At 36.1% G+C, this 12,855-nt stretch overlaps 1 protein-coding gene across 1 annotated transcript in view; it reads left to right on the plus strand.

Annotated features, from left to right (window-relative positions):
- The window catches only part of CUNH1orf185 (chromosome unknown C1orf185 homolog), a 38,250-nt gene extending 32,627 nt beyond the window's left edge, over positions 1-5,623 (plus strand). The window contains exons 4-5 of the mRNA XM_054572379.1: positions 4,044-4,080; positions 5,281-5,623. Of these exons, the coding sequence (XP_054428354.1) occupies positions 4,044-4,080; positions 5,281-5,576 (333 nt within the window). The 3' untranslated portion in view covers positions 5,577-5,623. The remainder of the gene's footprint in view (positions 1-4,043; positions 4,081-5,280) is intronic.
- The last annotated feature ends 7,232 nt before the right edge of the window (positions 5,624-12,855 follow it).

Genomic DNA, 12,855 nt, shown 5'->3' on the forward strand with positions numbered 1-12,855 from the left:
TATTTATTTTTGTTGCTTGTTCTTTTGGTGTTATATCTCAAACCATTCCTTAATCTAACATTTTAAAGATCTATGCCTATGTTGTCTTCTAAGAATTTAATAATTTTGCTCTTATATTTAAATGTTTGATTCATTTGGAGTTAGTTTTTGTATCTTGTATGAGATATGGTTCCAGCTTTCTTCATTTGCATGTATATATCTAGTCCTAACACCATTTGCTTAAAAAACTTTTTTGCCTATTGAATTTTCCAGATACCCTTGTCAAAAATCAGTTGATTGTAAATGGAAGCATTTATTTCTGGAATCTCAGCTCCATTTTACTGATTTATATATGTACCCTTCTACCAGTACCACACTGTCTTAATTACTATAGCTTTGTAGTAAGTTTTGATATCAAGTTCTTCAACTTTGTTCTTTTTCAAGATTGTTTTAGCTTTTATAGTTTTACCTTTTATATTTCTATCTTTGATCCATTTTTAGATAATCTTTATATAAAGTATGAGATTTAGATCAAAGTTCATTTGGGGGGCTATTCATATCTAATTGTTCCAGTACTATTTATTGAAAAAGCTGTATTTCCATTTAATTGATTTTTCAACTTTTTTCAAAAATGTTGGGCATATATGTGTGCATCTATTTCTGGATTTTCTATCTGCACCATTGATCTGTGTGTCTAGCTCTACCAAAAACACATTCTGGCTGCATAGCAAGTCATACAATTAAGAAGCATGCTTCCTCTAATTTAATTCTTCTTTTTCAACATTGTTTTAGCTTTTCTTGTTCTTTTACTTGTCACATAAATTTTAAGATAAACTTATTTCTACCTACAAAAAAATCTTATTGAGATTATAATGGGACTTACATTTGATTTATAGATTAGTTTTTAGTGAATGACTATTTTACTACAATTGTTTTTTATATTGACTTGTGTTCTGTGACCTTTAAAAATAAATTTATTTATTACTTCTAGTAGTTTTTATTTTTGTGGACTCCAAAAGGTTTTCTTCATACACAATCATGTCGTCTACAAAACACATCAGTTTTTTCTAGTCTTTATGCTTTTGTTTTATTCTCCCATTTTATTCTGTTGGGTAGGACCTCTGGTATAATGATGAATAAAAGTGTTGAGAGCAGATTCTTTTATTCTTTTTATGTTCCTAATCTTAGAATATATTTAGCTCTTTACCATTAAGTGGGAGGTAGCTACGGGATTTTTACAGATACTCATAATCAGGCAGAGGAAATTCCTTTTTATTCTAAGTTTACTGGAAGGCTGTTTTAAAATATCAGTAAAGTGCTGAATTTTGCCAAATGCTTTTTCTGCATCTTTTGAAATTGTTCACATGGCCGGGCGTGGTGCCGCGCGCCTGTAGTCCCAGCTACTCGGGAGGCTGAGACAGGAGGATCGCTTGAGCCCAGGAATTCTGGGCTGTAGTGCGCTATCCCAATCAGGTGTCCGCACTAAATTCAGCATCAGTATGGTGACCTCCCAGGAGCGGGGGTCCACCAGATTGCCTAAGGAGGGGTGAACCGGCCCAGGTCGGAAATTGTTCACATGGAGTTTCTCTTTCATTTTGTTAATATGAATTACACTGAATTTCAAATGTTAAACCAACCTGTATTCCTAAAATGTACCTCACTGGATTTCATTTACTAACATATTTTAAAGAATTTTCTTAATCTTCTAATATCTTCGTTAGATACTAATACCAGTTATACACAAAATGATTATAAAGTGTTTAATTCATCTCTATTGTTATTTATTGGCATTAAGTTTTTAATAGCATCCTCTTATTATCCTTCTAATACCTGTAGAATTTTTGGTGATGGTGCTCTTAATTTCTGATTATATTTCTCTTTTCTTAAATCAATATTGCTAGGAGTTTTAATTTTATTATTCTTAGACTTTTCTTCTTTTCTAATATAAACATTTAATATTCAGATTTCCCTCTAAACACTGCTTTTGCTGCATCCCACAAATTTTTAAGTTTTGTTTTCATCATTATTCAAACCATTTTAAAATTTTCTGTCTTCATCTTTCATGATATTGACATTTTTGAAGAATACAAGCCAGTTATTTTATAAAATCTGTTCTTCCTCAGTTTGGCTTTCTCCTGTGATCAGAGTCAGTTCATTACATCCGGAGGCATACAGTGTTTGCTCTTTACTAGTGATTTTCAGTAATCACAAAGGTGATACCTGTTCTTCCCGTCACTGTAATAATCATATTTTTGCCCTAGCAATTAATAAACAATCTGTGGTGAACTTTGAAACCATGTAAATATCCTTTTTTTCATCAAACTCTACTTACTAGCTGTAGAAATTATTCTTGTATGAGCTAGTCTTTACAACACTATAGAAAATGATGATTTTTCCAATTCTAATACTTCCATCTACATTTGTCATTTGGCTTCTACTGTGAAGAAGACACTTTCCTTTCTTTCTTATTTTACTTATTTATTTATTTATTATCAGTATAGACTTATGGATTTCTATTTTATTCAGCAGATCACAATCCATTACTATAATTATTTTGATGCTCAAATTTTCCCAAATTTAACCAGTGGGCACTCTTTCAAGATTTTTCCTCTGTCTTTTTGGTATGACCCTGTGTCTTTGGAGTCCTTACTTCTGATACTATAGCATCATTTTTTAATTGTTGAAAGAATATCCATTATATTAATATATGCATCAAAATACATTTAACTATTTTCTTACTTTAGAATTTTAAATTGCAGGTTTTAAAAATGGTAAACAATGTTGTAATAAGCATACTAGTAACAATATTTACACAAATCCATAATTATTTATTTGACATGATTAATTTCTAGAAGTAGATTTCTTAAGTTGCCCTCTGGAAAAATTTTACCTATCTATATGTAGGAATATATAAGAATGCCCATTTTGTCATTGCTCTAGTTGAGGTAGAATTTTAATCAGACCAAGGTTTACTCTGGGGTTCCCAGACCAGCACTATCAGCATTACCTGGGAGCCTGTTAGGAATGCAGAATCTAATGAGTCAGAATATGCATTTTAACAAGCTCCCCAGATAATACATAGGCACATGGATGTCTGAGAAGCAATGTTCTAATATAATTTATATAGGAGTCACAAAATGAATTGGTTCTAAATTCAGGCAAGGTAGTATCAGCAGCCTATAATGGCATTTGTATTAATAAAAAGGTGAAAGTGACAAAGAAGCAAAAATGTGCTTATCCTATATGTATACATCCTAAGCAAGACTTTTACAGGGACAGGAAAATGCAGATCAGCACAGAGTATTAAAATGTTTCCCCAGAACACAAGAGACAGTGTTCTCTTTCCAGCCTCAACTTCACCCGCTCTGTCCAAGGCACCCTGTGCACTAACTAGCTCATTGTTTTTCTAGTGGTCAAAGGATAACCTGAATCAGAACCACTTGTGGTATCTGTTACAGTGCATATTTCCAGAGAATATGTTTCAATAAGATCCGATGTTACACCCAAGAATCATTATTTTAACAAGCACACCAGATGAATCTGATGCCCTAAATTTTGAGAATTACTACGCCACCACACTCCTCACAACACATCTGGAATGTATTGTTTCATCAAATGTTTTATTTGCTTCAAAAGAATAGTTGCATTTTTATAAAAGCCTTCAGCCAGAATTCGCTTTGTTGGTGGTGGTGGTGGTTAATGAAATGAGTAAGTCTAGGAATTCTAATTCTTTTGTTAGCCCTTGCTAGTTCTAACTAAATGACTCTAAGTGAGGATAGAGAGAAGTAAGCCTGTTGAACTCCATTTCACCCTTTCGTTCCCAGTCCTGGAGACTGCTTTCTTGAACCAGTCCACATTCTTTTCAGATGATACTTCAACACTTTTTCTTTTCTGTCAATACATTTTGGTAAAATAAATTCTTATCATGGAAATAAACATTATTCTATCAAAAATCTATTATGTTAAAATATATTATTCTTATATAAGTATATATGTCAAATATGTTAAAGAAATTATATTAAAACTCTTCGGTTTTTTAAATACAAATAACTTTTTTTATATAGGAGGAGCAAAGAAAAAATGAAACAGCAGATATAAAAGGTACTTTTTCTCAACAATTTATTATAAGAAATTGTAATCAACTTAGAGCAAAGTCACATCTTAAAAAATCCAGGGGCTATCCTAAATGTTTCTAAGTATTTTTAAAACCCATGAAAATTCAAGGGAAACATTAATTTATTCGTATGTGAGTGGGCATATAATTTTTAGAAAACAAAACTCACAATGTTTAGTCTTAAATTAAAATGTGAAGTTTAAGTTTTTGTCCCTCATTTATACCCAAAGGTATTATAGTCATTGCCATATAGTAATGCCAAAGGGTCAAAATGCCTCAGTGTTTTATAACCCTTTAGCTAGTGCATATTATGTCTTAGTATCTCAAAATATTATCCTCCTACATAATTTTAGAACTACTGAATATAAAATGTAACAAGGTATTTAAAACAGCTTTAAAAATTAATGTTATACATTAGTATCAAAGGTTAATATATAAAATATAGTAAAAGATATTTTAGGATATTGTATAAATGTTATATTTTCTAAAACATTTTTAATACCAGCTGCCAGCATAAATAATATAATAGAAACATGAGACTTAGAGTAACAAAAAAATGGATTGAAGTCCATTTTGTATCTGATCTGTGGTGAGTCATTTCTCTATTCCCAATCTTCTCTTTTGTAAAGTGGTCCAAATAATAACTACCTTGAAAAATTACTGAGAAGATAAATGAGACATGGAAATCTATCAAACTGCCTTGTAAATTATAAAACACTATAGGAAAGTTAGTTATTTTTATTGGTATAAAGCCAACTCATAAACCCTTTCCACTATGAACCAAACATTTTGTGATCTGCCTACTCAAGAAGACATGCATTTTTTAAATTTATTTTCTAAAATAGACAATATATAGCTTTAAATAGTTAAGAAACTATCTGTCTTTTTTAATTTTAAGGGACATTCCAGAACTGTGATCTCTGGCCTATTTAGAATCTTCTGTTTATAGGTTGATTTTATTTAGGATAGACTTTTCTACACTCGATGACTATAAAAAATATTGATAACTCCCAATTACATGTTTTACATTGAACATATGATGATAGCAACTCATATTTTTCACTCTATCATCATCCTGTCCATTATAACCGTAAAAAGATTATAAAATTTTAAAAGAAGCATTGTTCTTATAATTAAGATTTGGCTCATGAATATGTATTCATAGTAAATCTAATTTTCTCTTACAGCAAGTGAAGACCACTCTGAAGAAGAATTCTGCCTTGCAAAAAGAAAAGTGATTTGTGACCCTTCAGAGACTAGCTCAGCAACAAATTGCAGTGATGTTACCTTAAGCTTACCAACATTACCATCTGATTCTTACTACAGCCAAACTATAGAAGCAGCCGATGACTGGTTTTCTGATGATTCTCTAGTAAAAAAGAGATCTCCAGCACCTTTTCTCAGGGAACCTCCAATGGAAAAAGTATTTTCATACCTGTCAACCATTTCATTAGAAGACTGTATTGAACATGACTCTTTATGATGGTCAAAAAGATGACAGCATTAAGGAAATATTTTCAGGAAGAAATACAGAGGTTGAAATACAAAACCTTCAACATAATATTGAACTTTTCTTGTGAAACTTTGTGTACACTAAAATCAGTAAAGTTAAAACTGAATCACCAGCTTCTGAATCTCTTAATATGTATATGCTAATATTGCTTTTCTTTTTATTTCCCATAGAGTGGTCCTACTTCCCTTGCTGATTCTTATTTCTAGAAACAAAATTATGGGAAAAACTAGAGTGATATCATGAACATTAAGCTTAACTCCTTGTGTCTCATCAAAGGACATAATAAATAATACAGGAGAAATACTTTAAGAAATCAATACATATATTTTTTAATAAAACATTCACAGAATTTTCTTACATTTTTTACATTTTCAATTTAATTTCAATGTGGATATGGCTGGGTAGAATACCTCCTTCAGCTTTTCCAAATTTTAAATATATAAAACACCTACCATTCAAATATTAATATGTCATGATGCTGGCAAGCAATATAATTTTGCTTCTCTAGGGGAACATGGAGCAATCAGAATAGTCCAGAAAATAATTTTCTTTCCCCTGTCCTGTATCTGTTTCTCAGAGTGGCCCCTCGCCCCTCACCCCACTATGATGAAAGTGGGAACAGCTACATTCATAGGCGCCTGAGTCAAGCTAGATAAATCAGAGTTCCTCTCTAATCTGAGAGGCCCTTGGCCAAATTTCTCCTTATGATTCTCAGGAACTTCTGACACCCACCATGTAATTAATCTCTTTTTTCCCTCCTAAATACTTTCATGTAATCAGTCCCTTTTTTTCTTTCTCTTGGGGGAAACAATTAATTAACAAAGTATGATATTACTTTCATGTTTAAGTTACTCATAACAAGCATATGCATATCTTCCCAAGAATAAACCATACCTATTACAATAAATGAAGAGATACTTGTCTCAAATAAGACAGTAGCATTATCCAGGCCTATCATTTCTGTCCCAGGAGAAACATTAACAACAATTAGGACAACTCTCTTTTGAAGCACTTGGTCATTTCTACACAGTGTATTTATGGGTGGTGAGAACATCTCCCTATAAATACCCCTAAATCTAAGTAAGCTATTTCAGCTCAAGGTCTTTAAGGAGAAGTAAAAAAAAAAAAAAAGGAACTAGTCTTTGTTTCTTGGTGTTCTTCAACTTTTGTTTTACTGCCCCATCTCAGAAAAGGAAGTCATCTCTAATTTTAGTAAGATGCGAAAACTACCCTAGGAATTTAAGGTTAGAGATTAGATATCCTAGCCTTGGTCTGACTAGTTGTTGGGAGAGAGGAAACATAAACTGGGGAGTTATGGGCTTTCATGTCCCCCCTGTGATTTGGATAGAAAAACAACAAATGTGCAGTGAAATACCAATGAAGAATTTGCAAAGTGAAAGGCAGAGACGAGCGATCAGGACAATGTGGTTCCTTACTTTCTAACTGTGAAGAGCAGGACCTGAGCCATGTTTAGAGCATGCGCAGTGCAGCAATGATGCAGAGAAATAATACAACCCCTCAGCATGCACAGTACAGCGTGGCAGATAATGCACTTATATGAAGGGTAGCACCACCCTTTCAGATAGATCATATGCAGTAAAGTGGCATAAACCACATGTGCCTATTAGGTTGCACAAAACATGTGTCTATCAGAGCTGACGTATACAACAGATGCCTATCAAGACTGAGGAAATCAACATGTGCTTATCCAAATTAAGAAAAACATGTTTATGAGAAATTGTGGAAAATCAATGATTTTGCAACCAAAAGAAGCATAAAAACAGAGGCCTTCAGACCATGGATGACACACCTAGAGAGCAAGTCACTTTGAGGCATCCTGCACATTTCACCTCAGAAGAGAGAGAACTCCGTTGTGCTTCAGCACATCTGATTCTGCCCTTGCAAGACATTGGCCACCTTCATTATCCCCTAATTCTCTTGTGTGATATTATTACTGATTGTTTCTGAGTGATTATTACTGTTAGTAGGTTGGTATGGATTTGGATGGAATGTGCATTAATACAAGCTGAGTGAAAAGCATAGTTACCTGTGTTGACTCATTATTATTCCTCAGTGCAAGTGTCACCTGTAGGGCTGGTGATCACATAGATGATCCAGCGCTTTCAGTTCCTGAGGTCCAGGTCAGTCCGCCAGAGCAAGGACCAAAGGCTGACTTATAAGTAAGACTATATCAGGAAACATATGCTCGTGACACCAACAGTGTTCCATTCCCTTGTTCCAGCCTTTCGTGAAGCTTGCCCTGGGCCTGGTAAGGCATCCTTGTATCCTAATTATGAACTCCCCTTTTTGCTTAAACTAGCAAGATTTGATTTCTACTACCAGCCACCATCCCTGAAGCCTGTTTTTAACTTGTTGTTCTTGGCTTTGGTAAGATACCCTTGTAAATTGTACAATAATTTATCCTTTTTGCATAAACTAGAAGTATTGTTTCTATTACTATAACCAAAGCAACCTAACCAAATTCTTGTCATTAGAAATGATAAAGAGATCTATGCATATGAAGTAATCGCTATACTATCATGCTATAATAATAGAATTTATTCAAAACAACACATTTACTTGTTTATCAAAATGCAACTCTATATCATAGATACGTACATTGTTCTCTTTGAAAAGCCCAGTAACCAGTACATATGAAATTACATCAGTCTAACAAGGCGTATTATACTAGTGAGAATATATATTGGCTCAGCCACTATGGAAAACAGTATGATGTTTCCTCAGAAATTTTTTTTAAAGATTTTAATTATTTATTTTTAGAGGGGAAGGGAGGGTGAAAGAGAGGGAGAGAAACTTCAATGTGTGGTTGCCTCTTGCACACCCCCTACTGGAGACTTGGCCCACAACCCAGGCATGTGCCCTGACTGGGAATCGATCCAGTGACCTTTTGCTTCACAGGCCAGTACTCAGTCCACTGAGCCACAGCAGCCAAGGCATAAATTTAAAAATAGACCTACCATTATGATCCAGCAACTCCACGTTTGGGTATATGAGATCTGTCCAGAAGATATCCAGCCACGTAATATGAAAAATAGATACATTTACTAAACAAAATAGAAGATACAGGAAATATTACACATAGGACAATGATACCTCAGTCCCCTTTAAAATAGGTACCTTGGTATCTCACACAGCTCTCCCAATTGCCATAAGCTGTCGCATAGTATTTTCCTGAATCTCAGTGATGGTCTGAAATCTCTTCCCTTTCAAAGGTGATTTTAATTTGGGGAAAAGCCAGAAGTCACAGGGTGCCAAATCTGTATGGGGGTTGAGTCACCTGGGTGATTTGATGTTTCACAAAAAAAATTCTACACAAGACATGATGCAAGAGCCGATGTGTTGTTGTGATGGAGCTGCCAGTCACCAGTTGCCCATAGGTGAGGCCTTCTGAATCATCCGAATAGTTTACGCAGAGGAATGTTCAAACTTAACACAGAATTTGACACAGATTCGTTGCTCTACTTGCTCAGTCATTTTGAATGCGACAGCCACACAGTGCACATGCTCACTCAGCGGCATCTACCGCTTCCACCGACTAGTACAGTAAAGTCATCATTGTTCACACATGTGCATTCCAGTCCACTCTCCTTGACTGCCAGGTTACATCGATGTCACACAAGTTATCCTTGTTATATTAACAATTGCTGGGTTCTTTCTGGACAGATCTCATGTTTCTTAAGGAAATAAAATCACTGCCTGAAGAGATGTCTGCACTCCCGTGGTCACTGCAGTATTAGTTACAGTAGCCGATACTTGGACACAACATAAATGTCTATCAACAATGACTGGATAAATAAAATGTAGGAAATCCTGCCATTTGCAACAACATGAATGGATCTTGAGGGCATTATACTAAGAGAAATAAGACAGAGAAATACTATATGATCTCACTTGTATGTGGAATCTAAAAAACAAATGAACTCATAGAAACAGAGAACAGGTTGGTTGGTGGTTGCCAGAGGCAAGGAGTGGGAGGCGGGGAAAGTGGCGGAAGGTGGTCAAAAGGTAAAAACTTCCAGCTATAAGATGAACAAATTCTGGGGATGTAATGTACAGAATGGTGGCTTTAGTTAACAATACTGTATTGTATATTGGAATGTTGCTAAGAATATATCTTAAAAGTTTCCCTAACAAAAAACATTGTAACTGTGATGTCGTAGGCATTAATTAAACTTATTGTGGCAATCATTTCTCAGTGTATACATACATCAAATTATTATGTTGTACACTTTAAACTAATACAATGTTATATGTCAATTATATCAAAAAACTGGGGAAAATCTTTGAATAAATAAAAACATAATTTTAAAAAAAGAATGAGTCATGGATTCGAAGGGTATTTTATGTGCAAGTTTCACCTTCCTCGGTTCCCTCTTTTCTGGAATTTCCTCTTGTTCTGGATTTCCAACCACTCTGGCAATCCCCAGTTCCTTTTTTAACTATTCAGGTCAATAAGTCTTACCTTTCCCCTTTAGTTCTAGCCTCCAGGTACTGCAAAGATTCAGGATTACCCTCCAGGGAAAAACCTATTGAACATAAACATATCTTACCTATTGTAATTTCTTTCTTTCAAATGCTAAATCTACAAGTTCTGCTACCTTTTGGCTTCTCTCCAGTACATAATTGTTATCTGTAGGAAAGTTCATTCAAAATGAGCAAATGTGCCATTACTGAGACCCTCTACTTTAAAATAATAATAATTTTTCAGTCATTTCAAAGATGCATTGTTGAGAGTGATTGCCATGTCTGTTGTCTTTAAACCAAAGTTCCAGTTTTATATTTTTTTTCTGATTAAATTGATTCTTTTATTTCACAGTCATAAACATTTAATGGACTTTAGTGTGATATTTTCAAAAGGCCCTACAACCATTAATCACACTAATATCAGAAAACTTTGTGCTTATAAAAACTGACAAACAAGAAGGAATGCTAAATTTATCTAATAACTGGATGTCAGGCAAAGAGGAATGCCTTTGATGCCTGTTTTTACTTCAACATTGACTGACCTCTCAGCAGTTATGGAAACTATGAAACAGAGAATTGAAGAGAATGATCCATCACTATTATTTTAATATATGTTTGTCATACATTATCTACATATAGTATATAGTACAAGTATAAGAATCTTACAGCATATTTCATTTTTCTCCTACTACTACTTTATTTTCCCCTTACTATTTTTTGTGCTTTTGTTGTCATGCATTTTACTTCTACTGTTGTTTTAAATGCCATAATACATCATATTTATTTTTGCTTTAAACAGTAAATTATAAGGAGAATAAATGTAAGAAAGTCTTTTCACCATATATTAATAATTTTCAGTTAACTAAACTTATCTATGTAGATCCTAATTTCCACCTTGTATCATTTTCCTTCTGCTTGAAAAATTTTCTTTAACATAGTACATGTTTGCTGGCAATGAATTCTCTCAGCTTCAGTTTGCCTGAAAAGAAATCTTTATCTTGCCTTTAACTTTGAAAGATATTTTCACCGGGTAGAGAATTTTAAGTGGATTAGTATTTGTTTTTCTATCAGTCCTTAAAGATATTGTTCCATTTGTAACAGGGGGCGTCTAGCCAGATCACTGGGGGTTGGAAGAAACCCAATCCAGTGCAAGAGGCTGCCCTCCCCTGCCCCTGAGTGGGGAGGGATCGCAGGAAACCCCAAGACAGCGATTGAAGCAGCAGCTGGGGAAAGAGCCTGCACTTCCCCAAAGAACAGAGCGACCCCTGAGAAGGGTTGGGAAGTGCCAAAGGCAGCCTGGGATTGAAACCGCAGCTGCGGTGTGATTCCATACCCCCCAGGCAACAGTAAACGATACAGCCCCTGACACTGGTTGCACGGAGCCTGCGTGGGCTGTGGGGGCCTGAAAAGGTCACAACACATGTGTAACAAAGTGACACCCCACCCCAGGCAGAAATGCGGTGCCCCTATATAGCTAGAAAACCCTGCCACTTGCTTATGGGTCATGGTGGCTGGAGGAAGGGTTGAGATAGAGTGCGGCCTGATGCTCATGGTGGACGTTGGCCAGGAATTGGATGGGAATTTGGACACTCCCACAGCATGAGGCTTCGTGGGGAAAGATTTAAAACAGAAGGCACACAGAAGCGTTTCCCTTTTCTTCTTGCCCTGCCCGGGGGGCGGTTCACGGGATCCAGCGGGCACCAGGCCTCGCTCGCAGCTCCCTTCTTCAGGAGCCAGCTCACGGAGGCTGTCCCACATGCAGGACATGCGCCCTGCCGGAGGCGCACGTCTCGTCCTGCTCACACCATCTGCAGCAGGCTTGTGCGGAACACACATCTTGCCCGCTCTGGGTTTGGGCGAGACACTGTGGCCCTGCGCCACACTGCATGGGTCCTAGACTGCTCCCATTCTCTCACCCTCAGAGTGGCAACCAGATGCATGGGCCAGGAAAGTTCACCCGCCCTGAGGGCGTGAGTAGTCTTGGACGCAGGAGCCCAGTAGAGTGATCCCCTAGCACAACCAGCTGCAGGGACCTGGCAGTGTGCCCCGGCGCCAGGAGAAGAAAGCTGTGAGGCAATGGAGACACCCGCCTAACAAGCGTGCACTCCAGAGAGCAGCCTGGAGCTGGAGAGATGGAGACCCATCAGATAAGAATGGAGTGGGGGGTCTTTGGGCATGGATTCGGATTTCAGTTTTGGGAGGGAACAAGAGGATTTCTGTGTTTTGCTGAAAAAAAAAAAGGCTTGGAGCAGAAGATCCCCCAACTCCCCCAAACTGGGCGCCTTGTTAATAAAAACCTTTTTCTTCCCCACCAATCTCCGTTCTATGGTTATGTACAGTGGCCGGCGGCCAAATCCCAATTTGCCCTGTAACACATTGACTTCTGATTTGCATGATTCCTGATATAAAGTATGGACTCCTTCTTATCTTTGTTCCTCTGTACATAATGTATCTTTTGTTTGCTTGCTGCTCTTAAAATAGTTTCCAGCACTTTGTTTATAATATTTGTTCAAGTTGTTTCTCAAGATTTATTCTGCTTGGACCTTTAGATATATAGTTTTCATTAAATTTAAAACATTTTTGACTATTATTTCTTGAAAATTTTTTGCCTCCCTCACCCTTTTTTCCCCTTTGGATTCCAATTACACATGTGCTAGACCATTTAATTTTGTTCCACAAATTACCATTGGTCAATTCTCCTCCTTCCCCTCCCACCCCACAGTTGTTTTTTTTTTCTCTACTCACTTCCTTTTGGATAGTTCCT

Source organism: Pteronotus mesoamericanus, unplaced genomic scaffold, assembly GCF_021234165.1.
Source record: "Pteronotus mesoamericanus isolate MK-2021 breed Mesoamerican mustached bat unplaced genomic scaffold, CSHL_Meso_final contig_105, whole genome shotgun sequence".
Lineage (NCBI taxonomy): Eukaryota > Metazoa > Chordata > Mammalia > Chiroptera > Mormoopidae > Pteronotus > Pteronotus mesoamericanus.